The 24,406-nt window shown below is 39.5% G+C and overlaps 1 protein-coding gene across 5 annotated transcripts in view; it reads left to right on the top strand.

Annotated features, from left to right (window-relative positions):
- LOC108683347 (fibrillin-3) overlaps positions 1-24,406 on the top strand; it is a 30,254-nt gene that overhangs the window by 4,965 nt on the left and 883 nt on the right. The window contains exons 6-30 of one of the 5 annotated variants that reach the window (XM_047879493.1): positions 170-317; positions 1,689-1,798; positions 2,609-2,890; positions 4,766-4,912; positions 6,254-6,406; positions 7,753-7,887; positions 8,377-8,508; positions 8,994-9,098; positions 9,846-9,983; positions 10,519-10,639; positions 10,851-11,188; positions 11,385-11,534; positions 12,957-13,103; positions 13,473-14,251; positions 14,467-14,542; positions 16,346-16,855; positions 17,822-17,944; positions 18,477-18,617; positions 19,363-19,554; positions 20,388-20,531; positions 21,372-21,529; positions 22,478-22,577; positions 22,732-22,843; positions 23,396-23,544; positions 23,955-24,084. In XM_047879493.1, coding sequence (XP_047735449.1) covers positions 170-317; positions 1,689-1,798; positions 2,609-2,890; positions 4,766-4,912; positions 6,254-6,406; positions 7,753-7,887; positions 8,377-8,508; positions 8,994-9,098; positions 9,846-9,983; positions 10,519-10,639; positions 10,851-11,188; positions 11,385-11,534; positions 12,957-13,103; positions 13,473-14,251; positions 14,467-14,542; positions 16,346-16,855; positions 17,822-17,944; positions 18,477-18,617; positions 19,363-19,554; positions 20,388-20,531; positions 21,372-21,529; positions 22,478-22,577; positions 22,732-22,843; positions 23,396-23,544; positions 23,955-24,084 — 4,720 coding nt within the window. The remainder of the gene's footprint in view (positions 1-169; positions 318-1,688; positions 1,799-2,608; positions 2,891-4,765; positions 4,913-6,253; positions 6,407-7,752; positions 7,888-8,376; positions 8,509-8,993; positions 9,099-9,845; positions 9,984-10,518; positions 10,640-10,850; positions 11,189-11,384; positions 11,535-12,956; positions 13,104-13,472; positions 14,252-14,466; positions 14,543-16,345; positions 16,856-17,821; positions 17,945-18,476; positions 18,618-19,362; positions 19,555-20,387; positions 20,532-21,371; positions 21,530-22,477; positions 22,578-22,731; positions 22,844-23,395; positions 23,545-23,954; positions 24,085-24,406) is intronic. The other 4 variants (XM_047879494.1, XM_018172654.2, XM_018172657.2 and 1 more) reach the window with 4 other exon arrangements.

The raw sequence follows: 24,406 nt of genomic DNA, 5'->3' as shown, positions 1-24,406 counted from the left end.
CCTTGCTGTTCTTATGCGCAAATTCTGCCATGCATTGCGATTAGATGAAGCAGAAAAATAGCACGTGGAATTGTGATTGCCCATCACTATTCTGGCATGTTTGTTCAATTATAACCGTCCCCAATGAAATGACTATCCGAATTGTCTCGATTCTTTCGTGGTCTCCCAGATTCAGACAACTTGTGCCTGTTGTTCCGCGACCAACTGTGCGCCCATATATGCGTGCCAGCCGTCGGCTCCTACACGTGTCAGTGTCACCCGGGCTTCACGCTCTCAGTCGACAAGAAGACTTGTCTTCAGCAGGAACCGATTGATCGGTAAGCACTTCGCAACAAGTCATCAGTAGAGATGATCTAACAATTTATTGAACTGTTATTATCGTTTAAGGAGGCGCTAATTTTAGTTAATGATTGGCATGCGCGTTCAAGAACAGACTAGATAAAGCTATAGAAAAATATATGTTCAGACTTGAATTGCCTAGCACCATATCGAACCCGATGGAAGTTCATTTCAAACTATCGTCAGTCCTGAAAATATCCGGTCAAATGACACGATTTTAGATCTTCTGTGAACAAGTAACGAAAAGTAAAAGAATCGGCGACAGTCCACATCAGGCCTACTATTCAGCGTTATGCAGCTCTACGGCTGACCGCATTTCAAGAAAAATATTTTGCTAAGTGTGGCAGATTAATTTTTGTAATGACGTTGTTTCAAATGTAATACATCAGAAAGTTACAAAATATTTGCAGTTGAAAAGTGTGATTTCGATTGCTGACGTATGTTTACTGACCGTGATTGATGATCGCTCTGATAGACACGTGTCAACTTTTTTACCGGCTCCCGGATCCTTCCTGATTCTTGATTCGTGCCTCGACGTTTGCAGCGGGCGATTACTAAGATGCGAAGCAAACACAACGCTCGGGATGACGGCAAGCATCCTTCATACTCCTGCAATTCTGAAAATAAAAAATTAACGGCGGCAAGGATTTTCTTTCTTGCGGGATCGCTCAGTGAATTAATGAGTTGAGTCCGTGACCGCTGTTAGGCATAGGGCGTGTCTCTGAATTTCAAATGAGCGTTCGAACACTGCAGTTAATTTGGTCTGCTTCACCGACGATGCTGATTGCTGAAAAGGTTTCTGTGTACAAGAATTGCAAGGCAATACTGGGTGTGCCCTTGTATCGAGAATTTATCCTATACTTGATGTGATGAGACTCGACAACAGGTCAAAAGGCGGAGTGAGGAATGTGCTATAAAATAACAGTGAAGCTTATTATTAAGCTGAATGTGAGACTAAGAAATCTAAAGAGAATAGATAATACCCATGTAAGTATGTGTTCGGCTTTTGTTCGAACTCTGCTCTGGTGGCGCCTCCAACTAAACTAATATTTACAAAAATACGCAAATTTGCTGTCAATTAACAGCGTTCATAATAATTTTATTGACCTACGTACTTACTATTTTAACATCTATACCAGTTTCGATGTTAAATTTCATTGCCGTCACTCGTAAAAATAAAAAATGTAAACAGAAGTCTTTAAAAAAAATAAGCGAGTGTTTTTTTACATTTCTTTAGATTATGTTATATGTCTTGTTTATGTTATTTATATATGTTTCTTTCGACTATATCGGTTTCAAAGTGTAATGTGTCGTAACTTGCCCTGACAAACATGACTCATCCATCACAGATGCGCCGACAACGACGCGTGTGAACACATCTGTCGCGACACCGGCATCGCTATCGTGTGTGCCTGCGACCCGGGCTATAGGCTGGCTGATGATGAACGGTCCTGTGACGGTGAGAACATGGCTTATTGTTACCGTTTTATCCTCTGTAACAGGTAGGCGCCTAATGATTTGTATGTGGCTTGTAGTCAGGTCAGCATTAAAATTCATTGTGATGTCAAGTTTTGTGTGGTATATACTGTACATTTAGAGACATTTTCTCCTAAATTAAGCCTACAACGTGGTGTGATTATATCCATGCACTGCAACAAATTCTGTCTTTCGTTGGGTATATTGATGTCTTTTTTGTTTATTTAATTCAATTTCAGGAATATTTGAGTGTTCAGCTATTTATATTATGTCATCTATCATCATCTTGTGGTGCCATCAGGTTCATACTCGCACGATATAAAGGCTAGATTAAATCTAATTCTTTTTGGCCTTGTATTTTTTGGGTTAAATTTTTTGTTGGTGTTCTAAGATTTAAAATATTAGCTTTCTATTCTACAGTGTTATTTTTCTTAAATTGTATCGCATTATATCTTGTTGACATGGTATTCTGGGAAAATTATTTGTTTGTACCCGAATTATTGAGGTACTGCTGATTTGATTTGATCGTTAAGCCAAATGAATATCAAGTTGTTCGCCGGCTTTCTGAAGCATCCTCAATAATTGGCACACTTTTACTTCAGCTCTGTTGTCAGTCTTTTTGGCTTTCCATGACCTCACGGTTAAATCGCTTTGTCATAACGTCTAAGTCACCAAGTCACAACTCATTCTTGCTTTGGTACCGTAAGTCTGCCAGTCTTTTCATGCCATTCCTCACACCCTGCGTTTCCGTATGACCACATCACCACCATCGTAACCCTGCCTCACCACCCAGACCTGGACGAGTGCTCACTGGGGTTGCACAGCTGCACCCCGGGTGTTCAGGTTTGTTTCAACCAGGAAGGTTCATACGCCTGCGTCAACCCAGACGGAAGCTTGACAGTTCCCTGGGTGACACCCAGCACGACTGGGCCGGTGTCCCGTGGACCTCTTGCCGTGGGTCTGGGCCAAGGCAACCACATACTCAGCGCCACAGATCCTCAAGACTACCTCTCCGGGTCTCCTGGTCGTTGCCCAACTGGGTACCGCTACAACACGCGCTCCAGGGTCTGCGATGGTGAGTATTCCTCTGCTCATAAGTGAAATAATTAAACTGCATCGGTCTCATCATAGAGGCAATCTTAACATTTGAATTTACATTATAATTTTTAAGAGAAATGTATAAGCGGTCAATATGAGTGCGGTAAAAGATGAATGACTAGTTAAGAATGCCGCCCGGTTCCATCATGATTAGAATGAGTCTTTCATTGAAAAATTACATTGTGGATAGAATTTCCGTATGGCTAGAAGGGTTCGTCTGCTAAATCATCGTGGTATTTTTGTTTTATTCCTGTAGTTCGATTGGAATAATACAAGTATTTATGGTTCAAATAAAATAAACTGGTCATTAGATAAAAATCGTGAACTCTTGCACGATTACTGCGAACTTTGCTGCCTTGACGAGCCGTGCAGCTCTATGTTGTACTGTGCTGCGCGCCTGTGCTGTACACGCCTGTGCTGTACACGCCTGTGCTGTACACGCCTGTGTTGTACACGCCTGTACTGTACACGCCTGTGTTGTACACGCCTGTACTGTACACGGCTGTGTTGTACACGCCTGTGTTGTACACGGCTGTGATGTACACGCCTGTGATGTACACGCCTGTACTGTACACGCCTGTGTTGTACACGCCTGTACTGTACACGGCTGTGATGTACACGCCTGTGATGTACACGCCTGTACTGTACACGGCTGTGATGTACACGCCTGTGCTGTACACGCCTGTGTTGTACACGCCTGTGTTGTACACGGCTACGCGTGGCCGCGCTGCCCTCCAATTGAGTCGGGCATCATATAGGAATTGAAGTCGTCACTTTAACGGTAATTTCATTTGATTTAATGCCCGAAGGCATTCCTGTTCTTCCTAGGGAGACAATAAAACTTAATTTCAAGCTTTGAAGCTGTTCCGTCGTCGGCTGGCTCGTGTGACTCATCGTCCACAAGAAGCTCTTCTGCCAAGAAATAAGCGTGAAATTTTCTGTATGTAATGCAACATACATATCTTATAAACAACCCTATAGGCAAGTTACTTGCAAAATTTCCTTCATTGTTCATTTTCAAGAATATTAGGCATTAAAGATCAGTAAGATTGAATGGATTTTGCCTTTAAAACTCAAAGTATCTTGTCACCCTTTTAATCTTTAGAATCTTGTATAACCTTTTATTGCAAGTAAGGATTACACAAGAAATGTATAACCTATTCTAGAAAGAATATCTAACTATACAAGATTCAGCAACGTGATGGAAGTAGTGACTTGCTTCAAATATTCAATTGAAATATTTGTTGGCTCAGTAGTGCATTTTAGCAAAATTGATTGAAAAACGATTGCAGTAACAGCAATCGATTGAAAAACTAACTCCACCAAAGTGTCATCATCAAATTTTATCGCTAAGAACTCCTCGCTTCAAAACCGGCCAGCGCAGGTCTTCAGATTTCTCTGCTATTCCTCTTAAGTTTATTTTCTTGGAAATTTGATCATATATGTCACTTTCCCAGTTACCGAAGACTTTTTCCATTAAACTTCTCTCCACAATCAATCATCAATAACACAGCTATTTACAAATAATAAATAATAAAAATACATTTCCGCATTGACCGGCACACTTTGTCACTATGCCACTTTTCGCCACATCTTTCCCTTGAAAGTCGTTCCATTATTTACTATTCAGAAACATCTCTACAGTACATCCGATCATTATTCTAATCTCTGCAATTTCTTTTCATTAAAACTTATTCCACTACAATCAGAAACACGTTTTAGACAAACTTGCTCTCATCATTCTCACATTCAGCTTCACATTACGAACACTTCGCACCGTGTTTCTGAAGCACCGTGTTTCTTTGCACCTCATCACTTTGCACCGTGTCCTGCATGTCTCCCGCTGCCGCAGACGTGGACGAGTGCGTGACGGTGCCCGGGCTGTGCGGGCGGGGCGGTCTGTGCTCCAACACCATCGGCTCCTACACCTGCACGCAGCTGCCCCCCGACACATGTCCTCCGGGCTACCGTTTCGACATGCCTCTACAGTCCTGCCGCGGTCTGTAGTGCCTTGCAATATACATTTATTCGTTGAGATATTAGTATCTTGCAACGAGCAGGAAGCGATTTTTTCCAGCAGTTACGTTGCTGCGCATTGTTTGTGTTCTATATTCCTGATACATTTTGAAGTATCTTCATCTAAATGAAGCGACATGAATAACAGAATAGTTCCGCCATATTTGATAGCTATAATAACATTTTCGTGACAGTCAATTTGCAATGGAACTTCGAATGTATCATCACGGCTCTTCATTCATGTTGGCTACGCTGAACAACATCGATTATAATTGCTTATAATTACGAGCTAAGACTATTTCTGTTTTTACTCATTGGGCATCTCGGTTTAACCGTGTTCATTTATTACATATTGTGTGAGGTCTGATGTGTGGTATGCTTAATTCATTGTTGTTTCTGTTGGTAACCCAGGCTTAATTATGGAGCACAAGACCTTGATTAATTTTCTGTAATCATGCAATTCAAACACGCTCTTGTGATTACACGATTTACCGTTTCTTCGTAATAAACTGAACAAAATTTTTCCCAAACTGAATTTCGTTTTAGGAAAGGAAGCAGTTGTGAAAGGGAAATTTTTATGAATTATTCAGGATGAAACTTACTTTATTTAAATTCTTTCTCGAATTTCCTTGTACAATACATTTTTAACTGAACATTTCGAGGGGCATATTGTTATAGAGTTAATGCGTTCTGCGCAAAGTTCTGAGAATGTGGGCCTATTTAATTAGACCAGCTTTTTTATCGCCGTTAACTAATATTAGATTCTATGCATTTTACTATAATATTCGATTCTATGCATCTATGGTAAAAACCATTGCATGCCTCATGGACAAAGTCACAACATGAAGTTAAAAACTCGATAAAAAACCAAGTTGCAGTTTTTGTCGATCGTACAAATTTAATCATATTGGAAAACTCATATTTGTATTATTTCATCGCAGTTACTTTGGTATTAGGCTAGGAACGCGGGAACAGGGATGTCGAATGTCAACACCTCTCATCACTGAGAAGTATTGAATATTTGACGCACGTCTGTTGTTTAAGTGACAATTTGATTTTTCTATTGACAGTTAGATAAGGAACATAAATTGATCTTTTAAAGTCTGCTATGATGTTTTCGAAAATGTATTCATAGAAGTTTATTTCCGTGAAATTAATTTTAGGTATTATTTATTATTGTAATTTTTACTTGTTTATACTTTTCCCAATATTGTCGAACTCGACTGATAAAAGTACTTCTTTTAATTTTTACTTAAAATGTCGGCCTAAATCTCAAGATGCTCTAAGTGAGGATTAATTCGATTTTCGAAATACTTGCGTGCAGACATCGATGAGTGTTCAGAAGGGCTGGATAACTGTAAGCGGTCCTCACACTTATGCATCAACATACAAGGCAGCTTCGCTTGTCAGGAACTCAAAGACACGACCTCCTGCCCTGCGGGCTACAAGTACAACGACGTCAACAAAGCCTGCGAAGGTCAGACCCCATACTAAGTTTGTCGTTCATAGGAGGGATCCTCATGTGACGCTAACGCCGATGTCATCTTGTTAACAATATTGCTTCTATTTGATGACACAAGCTAATTTGTTGGGAACTTCTGCAAACCTATGAAATCTTATCCACATTTTGATTCAATTACAGCCTCTGTATATGTGGGAGAATGAGCCTCGTTTTTGCTTAATTTGTTTGTGAATTTGCGCGTTACGTATATCTCGCAGATTCAATGAAAATTAATGATAGATGATAAACGTCTGTCTTTTATTTTGTTCTCATCTCAAGTAATCTGAAATGAATGATGTACCAATATATCTAGGAAACTATCGTTAAGCTCAAGTCAAGCACTTATATCGTATTTTTTGAATAGAAAACTAATACACTGCCATGTATGCTTGGAGAAGAAGCCACTAAATACAAAACATGACTTAATATGAAGTTCATTTGAAGTTATGGCAGAATATAAGCCTTGTAATGAGTTGGCGCCCGACACCATTTGATGGTCAGGATGATGCTCGGGCACGCGCTCTGGCTACCGCTTCCTTTAAACGGCTCACATATACAGCCATCTGCACCTTTATTAAGTTTTTATCGATGAATTTATCGTCCTTTATTAGTTGATGTGAGCATGCCTTAAGTTATTTGGTAATGCAGTTTGTAGTTGATTAACACTTCTCTTTTTAATTACAAGTTTTGTTCAAGCATTAGAAATATGTTAGGGCATTATTTCTTAGTCAATACGCTATGAGCCCAAGTTAGTGTGCTATGAAATTATTGAGGCTCACAATCATTTCTCTAATGTGAATCTATATTTCATGAACGCTCGTATCGTATCATTAGGGTTTAAAAGGAAAATACCTTGGTAATGCAAGTTCCTGTTCTTAATGTTTCTTTGGTCTACCAGTTCATTGGTCTTGGTAAGACGTCTTCTTTCTCTCTTCGTCGTTATTCTAATGTTGCTACTGCGTTGGTTCGCATGGTTACGAGTTTTATATTAATTATATTAATATGCGGTGCTTTTTGTGATTACATGTCTTGTGACATGAGATTACATATCGCGGTTTTGGTGTGTATGATTCGTTATTACTTTTCCATGTTTATTTTACTTATTTTATACGGAGCGAACTATTTTCTTGTGATGATTCACTTCGTTGTATTACTCCTTCTAATTGCTGTCGGATTTTTGGCGGCTGTTATAACCGCTCCATCCATATATCAACTTAGTTAATATTTTTGCCTCATCCTTGCCCGATTCTTACCGAACCTTGCACGCAGATTTTATTTTTTTCGTGTATCTCCGACGTGTTCCTCCGCATGCGCTGGCACAGACGTGAACGAGTGTGCCGAAGCGTCGTTGGTGTGTCGAGAGGACGAGGTGTGTCGCAACACCATTGGTGCATATGACTGCGAAATAGAATGCGACCAGGGCTTCCAGTACTCCAGTGGCCTCGAGACTTGCGTCGGTGAGAACTACTTCTAGTAGCCGAGGTGGACTTTGATGTGTCGGCAACTGTCATTTCTTCACAATGAATTTATAACCATCGTCAGTGAGACCCATTTTTAAATGCCTATTGTAATCATAATCGTACGTCTCAGGGGCTATTGCATTTCAATGTCACTTTCATTTCGAATTGCATTCCAATTTTACTTGCACCGCTGTGCTAAAAAGAGGCAAATTTTCGAACGAAGTAGAAAGAAGCCGCTTTTAAAAAAATAATTTCGTGCTATAGAACGGTGGAGTCCGGTTATTTAGAGTCTATTCCTTATTATCCAAAAAAAGCGTAGCCAATCCCCGTACAAACGGTGCTGTGATGTAATATTGACATTCGAGCGGTATAAAAAACATTTAGCAATTACATCCGAATAACGAATTCCATTAGAAGTTACTTTTCGCTTATTCCTACTCCACATAAAAAGTGTCGTGTCGTTGACTTTACACGTGTCGTGGGCAGACATGGACGAGTGCACGCAGGGCGGACACGACTGCGTGTCAGGCAGCCAGGTGTGTGTTAACGAGCCTGGGTCCTTCCGGTGCGAGGATCTGCGTGATGCGACACGTATTGATGACGACGCCTCTCTGCTGGGTCAGTTGATGGCTCCAGTCAATATAACAGTAATTGTATCGTGCAACATTAGTCCGCGTCTGGCGCTTAAGTTCCAATGAAATCAAACTCAAGGCGGATAGAGCGAAAACTGTGTTGGAATGGGAGGTTAAGTGGAAAGAAATTTCATTTGAGTCATTTATTGAAACATTAAAATTTGAATAAACTTGTCAAAACAGCTTAGAATCTTTTTCCATGACCATTTTATCTGTAAAAATTTGACCTGAATTATGTTATCCAGGAGTTAAAAAATACAAGAAACTTCATTATATTTTCATCGAATATATTATTCAATTGCATTGATTTGCGAATTTAAAAATCTAATTCGCGTTTTTATGCTATGCTGAAGATATTTTCAGAAGTAATGTTTAATAACAGCAATGACAATAATACGCACTAACAATTACTTCGTAATGGTATAGAGTATTGATAACGTCGAGATGTCGTTTAACTCTTCCATTTTATAGCGCCGAGAGTTACCGGTGGGGTTAACGCAACCCCCGCGTCCAGGTCGGAGGTGCAGGAGTGTCCCGTGGGCTACGGCTTCGACTTGAGCTCTCGACAATGTCTTGGTGACTATCCTTCAATTTTAATATTAGACTTGCAATAAATAGAAGGGGCAATAGAAGTGGTAAGATATTTCCTCCTTTTATTAAACTCTTAGTTAGTTAAACACTTGTTCACTATTGTTAAAAGAGGTTTTGCCACACCCAATGCTCATAACATTCAAGATTGAGATATTTTCCCAACAATATGTGTGTGATGAAAATATCTGTCCCCAACACAACATCTAGTAAGAAATTAAGTGTCATTAACTCAGCTGTTTAGATTCGATCTTTTATCTGTTTCTATGAAGTTCAGCGTTAAGCGAGTCGAGAATTTAGTCAATTATACTTTTCACATCACAGTACTAATGTATCGCATCATTCGCATGTATCGCATGCATAAGTATTGCTGCTAGATAAATTTTCCTAGTTTCCATCATGCTTGTGACAACAAAATATTTATTCTGTGAGACAACATTTAGTTACAGTTACAGTAGTTTGATATCATGAACCTTTTATTCAGAAATTAGCAAAAAATTGTATTCCCATATAAGAATTGGATTTATTTCTTAGCATTTAGATTCCAAAAATGAAGCTTACATTTATTTTCTTGAATACAACTGATCGTTTAATATTTGTTTCATTTCATTTAATGTGAAGATTATCAATTGATGGAATTTTGCTGTCAGCTTTAATAATTAAATTTTCAATGAAATATCTTGAAGGTACTGCTAGTAAAGTTTGCCTAACGAGCTTTATTCGTGTCATTACAAGACATCGATGAGTGCGAGGGCGGCGTGCACGCATGTAACGCGGACGCGGAGCGCTGCATCAACACTCTCGGCAGCTTCAGGTGTAGCAAGAAACGCTGTCCTATGGGGTACACCAAGGGGCTTAATGGCGACTGTATCGGTGTGTACCATTGTTGTTACCATGTATATTGGTGTAGATATTAACTTGGCAGCATGCTATTGAGCCGCCGGGTCAGTAATGGGACTGCTGAACTGCGGCACAGTTTCTGTACAATACGAGCGTACGCCTACTTTATTTACGCGAACATGGTTTCAGGATTCATTTGTATTAGCTTCCGAAAAAGTTCTATTTGAATGTGAATTTGTATATAATGTAATACTCCAGGTATTACAATTTATTTTCCTTTTTATTTTTTATTATCTATATGGTAATAAAGAATACTTCATTTCAATTCAGAGCTACGCTTTTCGAATCGATTCTCGTGTTGTGGAAATGAATTAAATGAAACTATCAAAAATTGCTTTGCTAAATGGTTGTAAGACCTACGTGAAACTCGATGATGATTCCAAAAGAGATCCAACTTAATATTTCATGTTCGCGTCAATGTTTTTCTAACGTGTCTTAACTTTTGGATAGCAATCAATGTTCTTAGTTTAGGTTGACGTATTGACGTATACTTAATTCTGTTTTTAAGATATCGACGAATGCGAGGAAAGGAACCACGCGCTCTGCCTGCCTGGCCAGATTTGCGTTAATACGCCGGGCTCGTTTGAGTGTCAGGTCGAGTGTCGAGACGGCTTCAGATATGATCCAAGGTATAGACTTCATTCCAGCCATCAAGAATTAATGAACGGCAATTTTTCTGCATGTAATACTTATTTACTTGCCTTCATACCAACCTCAACTGTTTGCACTCTCAAATTCTCAAATTATTAACAAATTTTCCGCAATCATAATTTATATGAGTTTTAAGCATTTATATATATCGCAATGGACAAATAACGCGAATCCCTCTTTATTTGTCAGCCACCCACTGACGTGTGCCGACATCGATGAGTGCAGCAACAGCCCGTGTGCCCCAAACGAAACTTGCATGAACACCGAAGGCTCGTTTATATGTCATCCCGGCCACCGACACCGCCATGAGGGATCGCGACGTAAAGGCCATCATGGATCTAACAGACGTGGTTCACATAATGATAGAAACGGCGTGTCAAACAACACACGAACATCCGACAGAACTGGGGCTTCGATGCCTGTTTCGGTGGACAGAATTGGCGCTTCTGAAGACCACAAGCAGACCCACGGCCCGGAACCTTGCTTACCGGGCTACGCAAGAGCTGATGATGCTTCCGATTGTGAAGGTGGGTTGCAAGAATAAAATTCTAGAATATTTTGACTTTTTCCGACTCATAATATTTCTGGTAAATTTGTACATTTTCATGGCCATCTGATCCAGAATACACGAAATTCTTACCTAAAATGCATACACGAATATAATGAATCATGTCGTGATATTTTAGCAAAGTTTGTTTTGTATACAACACACACTGGTTCCAGACGTGGACGAGTGCGAGACAAGCCCTTCCCCTTGTGGGGACGAGGAGGTGTGTATGAACCATCCTGGCGGTTACCGCTGTCGGTTGCCTCCAAGGATTCGCTCCTGTCCTCCTGGCCACCGATTCATCGCCGCCGACGATGCATGTGTCGGTGAGTTCATCAGTTGGTGAGTAGAGCAGCGCTTCTGAAACTTTGAAAAATTGTACAGTGGCTACCCCGGCTGTGACTGACAAATGTGCGTCTCCTATATAGAGGAGATAGGTATAGGTATAGAGGAGATCATACGCTATACCATTGTTAATATCATAAATTAGCCAATTAAAGAGATTGTTCTCTTCCTGTGTTTGAAAAACACCCACAATAGCACATTACTTCTGTCCTGAGATGTTATTTTTGATACCATAAAAATTGTTATTATTCGGCGTCATCTCATGCGCACCCGCGCAATACTTCGATTATTAACTTTTATTGAGTACTGAAGTTTGCTTACATTCGAACGATCGAATCGTCTATACTAGCAAATGTATATTCGGAGGTTTGAAGTTCTTGTATCGTACTTCATCGTGTTTTTTCATTTGTATTCGGAACATTTTATATATTTAAAAAAGTATTTCTTGCGTTCAGTTTCGAAACTGTTTCAAATAATATATTCGTCCATCGAGAATTCCTTTAATTTCTGATGTAATCTATGTTTTAATATGTGCAAATTACTTTATGAGGTATGTTTTAATAACTTTGAGATATGTTTTTTAATTTTTCCAATCTTTCAGTGATGCTTTGAATGCATATATTTTTCTCTCAACTTACTGAAACATATAATTCGGCAGAAGTACCTACTCTAGACTTATCTTGATAAAGTGCCAGCTGGCTGCAAATTCTGGGTGAGTATTTTCCAATTGTGAATATTTTTATCCATCTGATTAACCACTTGCGTCAAGTCCCAAGCTATCATTATCACTGTATATATGTGTGTGGTATACAGGAGGGCAGCACTGTATATATGTGTGTGTGGTATATAGGAGGGCAGCACTGTATATGTGTGTGTGGACGTCCTCGATGCTGCCCTTATAATGTTACTGGGGACGTGGGGATAATATCAACGGACTTGTTACGTCTTGCCCGCTACTGTTTGGACTTTTTCTTAGTGTCATTGCAGTTGTCCTCTTTTATAGCCTCTAGCATTTATATTTCATTAATTGTTGATTTTTCCTTCTATGCCTTTCGTAAAAAAAATTAATGCATATAATTGTGTGCTGGTTGATTGAATTAAAAATCATATAAAAATAAAATTTTGTTTATCTGCATATCCGGGGTTAAAACCTAATGCTGTATATTGCAATATATTTGAATGGAACTTTTGTCAAATTCTAGATTAATATTAATCTAGAATATCAAAAATGTTTGCCGAACTACTAATCATACGACTTGAGGCCTGGTAATCGAAGTTGAATGCCACCTCTAGCCCCGTTCACAGTTCTGGTCCTAATATTTTATTACCACAACTTGAAATAGCTCAAAGATTTTAAATGTTTCAATTAAACGCATGTAATGTGATTTGTCTTCAATTGCCAGACATCAATGAGTGCGAGGAGCGTGCAGACGACTGTTCTGCGTCGTCACAGACGTGCATCAACTCTGTGGGCTCCTACCGATGCATCGACCGCTCCCCGACCTGTTCATTCGGTTACAGATTTGACTCGGAGTCTCGCGAATGTGTTGGTGAGTCACTGAGTCTGTGCACTCTTCTTGATGAATCTACGACGAAGTGAAAAAGTTTTCCGCGTTCTTCTGAATGTGAATGAGGAATTTTTCTTGTTTGAGTGCTGACTGCCCGTTACTTGCTAATTAATCACGCGCAAAGTTGATGCGCACTCGTTTGGATACGTCAACGACGGTCTGAACATTTGTCTCGGATATGGTTGTAGCGCCTATAATTTCTTTGAGTTTCTCTTATGTATTAGTGATGTAGTGCATTTGGCACTGAAAAACACACTTTTGCAACTAACTGCAGATTTTCAGAGATTAAGATTATTGTTCTAATTGTTTAGGCACGAATCATCTCGAGTTATTTTGTTATTAATGAGTCAGATGTGAACGAGTGCACCCAAGCGCAGCCACCTTGCCGTCCCCTCCACATTTGCATCAACACCCGCGGCGGGTTCTCCTGTCGCATGCGTGTGGGTGTCCCGGGCAATCACTCAAACAACGAGGATAGTCACAAATTCAACCTCCATAAAGAAAATCGGGTTAATTTCACAACAGTCGATAAATTCCCTGCATCCCACGGAATAATTCATCGAAGAATTTTTCAGGAATTCCCTTCGGCAAACTCAAGTCTTACAGTAAATTCCGTATTAGATTATATGAAAAAAGATTATATTGCCAATGATTCATCGTCATTTAACGCAGGTAAATCATCTAATACGAAAATGCCAAGTCCCCAGACGGAAGAAATTCTTTTTTCGAAAAAATCCCGAAATTTGACAGAGGAAGGTAATGGCCTAAATTTGCAACCTGTAATCCATGCCCGAAAACTCAATGAAAAAAGGATTGAAAACTCAAACTCCGACATGGCTTCCAAAAATGACGACAACTCTTCGCACGAGAACAGCGTACTGTTCAGTGATCAACGAGACCAGACCAGCCACCTCAGCACTCATACTCTTCTTAAGAAAATAATACGGGAGAAAATGTACCATCACTCACACATTAAAGAGGACGAACCAGTGATAGATGATGTTCACCCTCGCATGAACATTCAGGAGGCCGAACGAGCTCAGAACATTTCTTATCCTCTGTACTCGACGAAATACTTTCATCGGCACTTAGTTGCTGGTGTATCTGAAAAGGAGGGAGATTTACCTGAGGTAATTTTGTTTCTCCAAGTGTTATAACTTTAGGTTTGAAGTGCACTGTGCTGATATCAATAGTTTTTCTCGGCTATCAATGGGTGTTGAATGCTGCAGTTCTTGTATTTATGTTCCGTCATTTCTCGTTTTACGTGCAAGGTCCACATTTTGTTCTAGCGAAGGACCGTTTTATTCCAAAATTTTTTTTAATAAATGTGTCCCGATGTTTGTAGGTCGCCAAGCCCCCGACAGGCGCGCTAGTCTGCGCGCCAGGTTTTAGGCTGGAAATGAGAACCGCCGTCTGTGTCGGTGCGTCCGTCGCACGATCACTCAACGCGTACCAGAAGAAAGATCAGTTTTTTGACGAGGCATCACTTAACGAGTGTTCCGAGATATTCTATCATTTTTATACAATTGTTTTACTATCTTGAACATACAGCTGTATATCTGGTCTTTGATAGTTTTTTTCTGAAGCTTTTGAATTTAAAACCAACACTCGTTTCGCTGAAAAAGTCTGAAAATCTGACGAGCATTCCGTATAGTTATCGATTATTTCAGTAAGTTCACTCAAAATTACCTAACTGATGCCAAGTTGTATCTCATTAGATATTCTTTCTCCTGGTACCAGAGTACGACTTTAAGCGTTCTAGCATGTGCTATGCACCTGCCCGAGTATTCAAAGATTATATGTAAGATGAGTCACACTGTTTACCGAGAAACTGCACGGTTTATGAGGAGGATGTATTATGAAATAACATTGATTGTTCTTTTCATATCTTGATTCTATCAGCATTGTATTGTCCAATGTTAAACATACGTATATTAATCATTCTATATAATTTTCCTGTTGAATTTAACTAACTTTAATGGTGACAAAATTTTGTGCGCTGACCCAGGATTGGAAGTTGTGCATCCGTTCAATATTTGCACAGCCCATCGTTGGCACTGTCTTTATAACCAAGTAGTATTGGAATACTGTTCAAGCTACTCTAATTATTTAGCCCTCTCATTCAAGCAAATTTTCAACACTTTTTGCATCAATGGTCGGTAATTATTAATAACTGGATTTTCCTGCTCTAAGGAATTTCTGCTGCGGAAGCATGGAATCGTTGTCAAGTTAATGAATTCCTAAAACCCTTAAAAGTGTTTCTTCTTATTCTTTGACCGTGATTTGTTACAATTTTGCGTACCGGTCTAGAACTAAGAAATATATGATCTGTCATGTACTAAACAAGACTTAACCTACTTGATGAATAATTAATCTTGAACCAGTGCTAACTTGAAACGTAATTTAGAACTTCACTTTGGAATTATCGTTTGTTTATTAATGTGACCAAGTTGACTACGAGTGGAGACGGAATGCTGGGTTTCGTTGCCATCATAAGGCCGTGTTAAATGTCCGGAAATGTTCAAATTTGAGGCTAGGGTGTTCTGTAATTTATAATTACGCGTCGTCGATACTTCAGCGTTACTGCCTGCAGTAACAGCAACTACTGTCAATGGATACTATGGCTTCCACACTGTTCTACAGTTCTATTTTATTTGATAAATTCGTAATAGAGCGCGTCTTCATCCTTCTGGTAATGCACGGGGTCGTAATAAGAACCAGGTAACATCTGCATGTGCAAATGGAGGTAACTTATTTCGCACGTTCACCTTTTGCAATCGTTTTTCATCAGAATTGTTGATAATGGGAAGTGTCATCGTGAGTAAATTCAGGCACGACGGTCTGCTACGTAGTTTGTGTTTAACATTTGGACTGGGATTTGTTTGCACGAAGATAGACTTTGGTTGTTAAAAAGCATGTATATTTTTCTGTAGCGTCCATAATTTCAAGGAAATAATTAAGAATGTGGGCTAGTTGTTACTAGTGGTAGTAAATGCAATGCTGAATATTTCAGCGTCAACTCTCTTTATCAATAAGTTATAAAACTATCATCTGTTCATCTTCAGTTGACATGACCAAGATTTTGATAAAATTTTTAGCTCTCGCGCTGCACTTCATTTATGCTTCATAACCTGATATTTATTTCCCTGCTTAAACCCCAGCCATTGTGGCATCAATATAATTGCTTACTGTCATCTCTGGTGCTTTTTCTTGTGTCCACGCAGATATTGACGAATGCATAGAAGAGCGAGATTTTTGTGACGTGATCACGGAAGTCTGCACTAACTTGCCCGGCGGTTACCGATGTGACCAGCAAAAAGGCGGCATACCGTTTGCCCCTGAGGATTCTTCCCCTGACCGCAAACTCGTAACATTCTCAAAAAATGAATCCCTAAATCCGAATTCAAACCCGAATTTAACGATGATTGACCAAACGGCTTTCAACATTGACTTCTCTGACGACGCATTAAATTCTTCCCATCGAGTTCCAATTAAAATCCCATCATTGAGGGTTCCTTCTGCCCTCCCCACTCGATCTCCGCACCCTGACTTGATTGAAGCCACCACTCTCGAACCCGCACAAAGCCCTTCGCTTTCATATACTAACCCTATATCCACCACACCACCACCGCTACCATCATCATCATCATCACCCAGCACCGCAGGCACTAATACTCCCTCCGCTTCGTGCCCTCCTGGCTTCCATTTCGATGTGACCAATGACACGTGCCGAGGTGGGTTTTGCTACGTGTCTATAATCTTAGCTGATGTCATCACAAGAAAATAATGTTGAGCTGTCTACAATAATTCAATTAGTTTGTAGCACTAACTTCGTAATGAGTGGTGTCTCATGATACGAGACACTTAATGAGTGGTGTTTCATGATATGAGACACGAAATGAGTGGTGAGTGGCCCGCGAATGATGGACTGTCTGCAAGAAACATATTGCAATGAGCGAGTCCTGATGTTTGAGCTCAGCAAGAGCTAATGTTTGACTTTTAATGCATTAATTCAAGTTATCACCAGCGATAGCTCCCGAACGGACGTAATTGATTATGTTTTTTGAACGAAGTTGATAGAAATGCCAACAACACCGTCAACGTTTCTCTGCAACATTACGTTCCTTAGACAAAGAAACATTTTTTGTGCGAATAGATATTATATGCACTTGTCGCCTAATTAAGGTATTATGACGAGTAAAGAGGCGTTCGTGAAATCGAGTCAAGAGTACACGTTGGTGTCTATTTATCTAAAAATAGATATATATTTATTTTACATCATATCTAACAGTAATATTCACGATATTATTGTCATTCTTAGGTAAATTCAAGCTCATTTTTCTCTCACAGTTCACGCTCGTGTCGTCACACGATGGTTAGGAAGTCTTATGTAATTAATAATGATCATCAAAAATTCACCCACATAAATATCTCAATCTCTGTTTCATGTACAGCAAATTTGCAGTGCACATCCATCATCGTAAATAAATTAATGTTCCAAACGTTATATAATTATGTTCAGTCATACTGGTCCAGTTCTAGAGTGCCTATAATCTCGGCTTTTATAATCTTCTTTGCGTAGACTTGTTGCAAGAGTCGATCGAAATTCTACGAAACTGGATACCTTGTTTTTTGATTAATTTCCCTGCGGTGAAGTGGAATCAAGATGAAGTGGTCGGAAAATAGTTCAATTTTTGCAGATGTGGATGAGTGCGAAACGTCGCCATGCATGGCGGAAGAGAGATGTCGTAACACGCTGGGCTCCTTCGAGTGTCGGTGTCGCGAAGGTTACAAGCTTGATTCCAGCACAAGCCGATGTAAAGGTAAATTATAATGTCATTTTATAATTGACCTTTTCCATTTCAGTAGATGATATTACAATGGTTGAGGCTAATGCGGTAGTTATCCTATTTTATTGCATACCAGGGAAGAGCCATTTATATGATCATGATGGTTTTTGTATAGCATTCTTAAGTAACCTTAAATACAAATTTATATCTGTGTGTGTTTCTTTTTAGACTTGATTCAGTTGCTTATAATGGATATGATTATGTTCCATCTAGCATACTTTTTAAATGGAGAATTTGGTTTTTAACTGGTCGATCTTTTGGGCCTACTTTTGGTCTGAACGCCCTCTTTCACTCATAGGGAAGGCTGCGAACATGTTTGAGTGGCGGATTTAAACTGGTTTCAGCCTTTATATATCATTACTCTGCTCTCGATGTCGTGTAAAATGAACCAACGAAACTTGAATAAATATTTTTGAAATTCGAAGAATAAACCTAGCCTATATAAGCTACAAATAGTTTTACTTGACCGCTAAATTTAATCAAGTTTTCAACTAATACTTAACAGACATCAATGAGTGTCAGCTCGGCACTTATGATTGTGAAGAAAGTCAGCGGTGTGACAACACGATCGGATCCTACACATGTGTGCGGATATCGGGTTGTGGGACAGGATACACTCTCAATCACAACAATGGACTTTGTGAAGGTGAGTTTGAATGTTGATTGCCCGTACATGTACAGGTATCGGGTTGTGGTGCGGGGTACACTCACAATAACAAGCTACGTGTGAGCAAGTTGTTTGTGCTAAGAATCGAAGTGTATGCTGAAAACATAAGAAACTAATTATTGGATTAAATGTTTGTTTTGGTTTGGTTTTACTGCACGTAATGGCATGAAAACGATAATACTGTGTTCATTATCATCATCTTTACGTCTCTTCATTGGCTTTTTAATAATTATGATATAATCTGCACTCGGCTAACATCGCAATTTTACATTTCAAGTTTGCCAACAAATTAATACTCAAGTTTTGCATAAGATTTCTGCATGTATCTATTTTTATGTATCATGGATGCATGTATTTTCAAGTTCTGCACAAGGTGGGCCAGTGGTAATAGTTCAGAGTAACGAGTTTGGAGCAGTGAGGTGTGGGTGCGATCCCAGCTCTCTGCGCCAGTTTCTCGTCAGAATCGCCGAGGAGGCCGGGCTGGTACAGTAAAATTGGAGCAGTGAGTTGCGAGTTTGAGACCGCAACAAGCTGTGAATATTCTGCGAAGTTAAGAATCGGCGACAAGTCGAAGGCCTAAAAATACGCTGAAACCGCTATATAAATTTCATTTAATAATTTCTTATAATTTCACCTACGATTTAATCGCATCTTCATTATTTGATTACTAATTTAATTGTTGATCTTGTAACCAACCCGCTTTAAGAAGCTTCACTAACTTTAGACAACGACGAATGCGAGTCTGGCAAGCATGACTGCGTGCAGCTCGGGCCGCAATGGCGGTGCGTGAACACCAAAGGATCATTTCGTTGCGAGAAGAAAGTGTGTCCAGAACTTCAGTTCCTAGATCCCTTCGGCGAGTGTGTCAACGTCACTTGCCCTGAAGGCTACAAACCTCATTCTAAGTCCTGTATTGGTGAGATTATGTTAGCTCTCAAACCACAGTGGGTCCTTACATATAATTTTACTGCAAATAGCCTTTCATTTTCAACATTTCAGATTTCTGGATTTACGCGTTAAATATTTTTGTAATCAAAAAGGTCGTCGTCCTCAGTGAGTCACCTAAGCTGTGAATTAATTGATTAAACATATCGTAATTGATGATATGTTTAATTAAATTCTAATATCGCATGTAAAATAGTAGAAATTTCTATCATACATTACCCATTTGCATCAACTGTTAACTTACTAATTCAAATGCTTGTTCTATTAATGTAAATAATATTGGATATAATTCACCCGCACTGTAAACCTACGTATGAGCGCACCAAGCTAACATGCACGTTCATTCTGATGATTAATGTTCTGTGCAAAAACCGTTAAGATGTAACTGAACCTATAAATATTAAGTAAGGTGCAACTTTATACGTCATGTTGAGTATAAGTAGTTAGCCTAGTAGATACAGTTAAGAGTATCAGAATTGCTGCAGTGAGTTGCAGGTTCTATCCCTGTTTCCCGTGACTGTTCTGGTCAAAATCGGCGCGGTGGCCGGGTGGTTGAGAATAGCAAGATTTGAGCAGTGAGCTGTGGGTTTGAAACCCAGGCAAGTTGCAAGAATTTTGCAATGCATATGGGATTGGCGAAAGACCATATTTGGTCTATTTGACGCTGACGCCACCATTACTCATAGCTCAGTCTAGCAAGATAAATTGTGCTGCTGTCCTCCTGATTGAATGTCGTCAGACCCAATCAGCCGAATTTACTTTGTAACAAATGTTATTGATTGATTTTATTTGACGTTTCCTTAGATATCGACGAATGCGCTGAAGCAGGACTCTCGAACTGCCGTGCCAACGAAAACTGCGTCAACCTCCTAGGCTCGTACATCTGCCAGCCCAAGATGTTGTGCGGCCGAGGTTTCGCATTGGACGAAACTGGCACCAATTGTGTCGGTGAGTTGGAGATTTCTGATGTTTACGATAAATATTTTGTCAGTGTATACGATAAATATATTGTAAGATTTACAGCTGCATTTGTGGAAGCAAAAATGAAACGTAATATTGATGTTCCACACGCAATATAAGTGAATGACAAATGTATTGATAGAATGTTCTTATGTCCAAGTGGGTTAGACGGAGTGTAGTCTTGAATATGATACACAAATTTATTTTAAGAATGCCATATGCTGCTCTTTTATCAAAAGAAGAAATTTTTAAAGTTTAGATCTTGGATTTGGTGAATCCTCGTGAATAATTGAATTAAGGTTTGCGAAGAATCAGCTTCCAAATATTCGTTTATATTGGTCCGAATCAATCTACTGATAAATATGATTATATTTCTTTGAGTGGTTTCGTGTAGATTGTTTGAATGTTCTCATAAAACCAATTGAAATCGCGAACGTGTTAATGACAATCTGAATATTAAGATTAGTTCGTACCAATATTAACAAAAATATAAAAACGGATTCTGCATAATTCAAGTATTCTCTCAGATTTACCCAGACAGTACAAAAATATTCTACAGAAATGTGATGGTAAAGACAATGCTGTTAAATTTTTGCAGAATTAAATTTAGCCTTAAAAATTTTTTTGTTAGAAGTTTAGTTTATCAGTTATTTATTATTCATATATGTCCCTAAATTCGACATTGAAATAGAAATCATATTCTAAATAAGAATCTGGAGAATAATTGAGGAATGTCTTTGTCATAGACTCTGTTTATCGTCTATAAGAAGAAATTTTGATGCACCAGCCATAAATGTTCTTATTGCAACACTCTAATGGAACGTGCAGACATTGACGAGTGTGCCAGTGGTGACCACGAGTGTACCGGAGGACAAGAGTGCCATAACCGTCGTGGTTCCTACACGTGCCAGTGTCCCACAGGCTTCAGGCTCAACAGAGCGCGCCAGTGCCAAGACATCGATGAATGCTCCACCTACTACGGCGCGGTGAGTGCCGTAGTAGGGCAGGATACGCGGGACATTGTTACCTACCTATGGTTGAGGATAGATATTAAAATATCAAGATCAGTGGAAAAGTATAACCAAAAGTTACTCACATTTCTTGTCCATTTTTGACGTAATTGTTATTTAGATTGCGGCATTTGTCCGGTGCTCAAGCTTGTCAATACCCTCTTAAAATTTTATATGACAGTGTTGTCGCCTATGAATTGAAGTGGGTATTGGCGACGTCTTAAAGTTCTTTGTCGGCAAAGAAGTCTTGTCCTTCACGCCAATTTTTCAATTCATGAATTAGGTGGAAGTCTCACGACGCCAGGTCTGAGCTGAAAGATAAGAAATTTCGATGCATATGAAAATAACAGTATGAAAAATCCGCAGTAGCACTTTTTTGACGATCATAGTCAAGTATGATCTCAGCTGCTGTACGGAAAAGTCTTCCTGACAAATTGTATGGGGACATTTTGAGCGTCCCGCTTACAGCATCGACGTATGTGGCACCGTGAGACCTGTTTGCGAGAGCTTAGAAATTTCCTCTTATAAGGCAATAATTCCTTAAAATTTTTAAGAGCATGAAAGCTAACCGTCATCACAAGAATTTTTCGAAAGTGATAAAGTTGTTAGAAGCGTGTTGCAATGGTCAGAGACTCGTGGTCTCTAATGGTAATGAGTTTATTTAGAAACATGCATAGAAAAAGGAAATGAAAAGGAAGTCATGGGAAAGGTCATCAACCTGCTTCGAACAGGTACACGAGTTAACTTATCCAATGACCAAACTATCTAAATATACCACGGACCTCTCACTAGAATGAGTGAAATTGTGATCAAATAACTGAATGAACGATAAAATTTAAGGAGATTCAGGTAATTGGTAATCAATATTCTTGTTTTTTGATGGTTATTGAATGTTGGAATAGTATATTATAGATTTTTTAATAGGCATGTTCGAGCAACGCTGTGTGTGAGAACACGCCGGGCAGCTTCCTCTGTCACTGCAATGACGGCTTCGAAAAAACCGACGGCGGCAGAAACTGTATCGGTGAGAATCGAACAGCTGTGACGAACAATAAGTGCTGTATGGCTTGGATGATCGGATCATATATAAAAAATGCGCTAAAAAGCAGTCATCCTTTCAAATATCTTTCATTTTATGCTATCTCAAAAACTGTAATATCTCAATTTTCTTCTCTTAGACATTGACGAGTGCGCGCGAGAAGTGAACATTTGTCACCACCGCTGCATCAACGTCAGAGGAGGCTACCAGTGCATCTGCAATGCTGGCTACAACATCGCGGCAGACAACAGGTCAGACGCATCCTTCACTGCATATTATACACATTCAATACTATGAATGTTCTGAATAAATATAGAACGCTTTCTTCGCGTCAATGATAGTAGCGTTGATTTTAGCCCGTGTTGCGCTCTATCCTCATAATTACAAATTCGTTAAACAAGCAGTGCTGCTTCATGAGCGCTTCATTCGGTCCGGGTTTACAGATGGTGGCAAGAAAAGGACCTCATATGTTTCTGATGGCCAGCTTATTTGGAAGAAGGCTCAAATAGGCGAATTTGGTCGAAAAAGCCAATCTTTTATTGAATTTCTTTCTCCAAACATGTCCGCTAAATTGGCAGGTCATTTGAAGCAACACGAATTTCATCGTTTTAATCTGTATCCAAAACCCTGGCTTCTTGCAGTTTTGATTGTAAAACCTCGTTATTTTGGTTTCGCCGCTCGAGACGCGCTCCAGTAAGAATATATTTTTTTTACTGGTACAGAAAATGTAATGCAGTTCCTGAGGCTTGTGCTTTGGTCTTGACAACATTTTGATGAGCATTATTCTCATTATTTCTGAGCAGGAGTTGCGTCGATGTAGACGAGTGCGAGGAGACGCGGCTGAGAGGCAAGGGCCGCCTGTGTGTGGGTGTGTGCGACAACACGCCGGGCTCCTTCCAGTGCACTTGCCCGCCTGGCTACTCCCTCCAGCCTGACCTGCGTACCTGTAAAGGTGATCGCAGGGCTTCCTGTTCAACGGTTGTCTGCACTGTGGGACTGATGCCTCGTCTCCCGAATCTCATCGCTTGTGTCGATAATTATAGGCTTTCAATAAATGTTAATAATAATGGTAGCGGGATCAGCAGTAATTTAGCGAATTACTCGGTGTAAATTTATCTGGTAATTTGCTCGAAAAAAATGGGGAAAAAATTACAATTTTGTTCTTCTAGATAATTTTAATGTGTTACACTTCCCAACCCGTTTTTATGTCCTAATTATGGACACGGAACAAAATAAAAAACGGCTCACTGCATGAACGTTGAGTAAATTCTCGTAATTTCGTAGCTAAGGCTCTTTATATCAAAGCATTAAATTCGCTGTTATGTATCACGGGCGACACAAACATCAATGATTTCGCTGCAGACAACAACGAGTGTGAGCGGGAGGGCGTGTGCCGCGGTCCCAGCGAACAATGCATCAACACGCGCGGCAGCTTCAGGTGTATGGAGATTGCCTGTCCCTCAGGATACGTCCGTGACACTACCCATAAAAGGTCAGAACTAAATATATCAATATTCATCATTATTCGTCAAAACATATTTTCCTAACAAGTACTCATCTAGAACGTACTTGTAGCATTATGAAATATATTGAAATTTGTCATGTACAATTTGGAGGCGGCAAATTTATTTAATGTAATAGGTAGCTAGGTATGATAAACCTTCTGTATTATAGACGTTTTGAACATTGTAATTTCACAATTTATGGAAGGAGTAAATTTATAATCCCCAGAAACATCGAAGCTAACTTCCACAAGCCATTTTTAAATTTTCTCTGGCTAAATAAAATCAATAATCTCAAATCGAAGGCACAAT

The sequence above is a fragment of the Hyalella azteca genome, unplaced genomic scaffold (assembly GCF_000764305.2).
Source record: "Hyalella azteca isolate HAZT.00-mixed unplaced genomic scaffold, Hazt_2.0.2 contig3170, whole genome shotgun sequence".
NCBI lineage: Eukaryota > Metazoa > Arthropoda > Malacostraca > Amphipoda > Hyalellidae > Hyalella > Hyalella azteca.
Note: the sequence above shows the minus strand (reverse complement) of the source record. Positions and strands in the feature narration are given on the sequence as shown.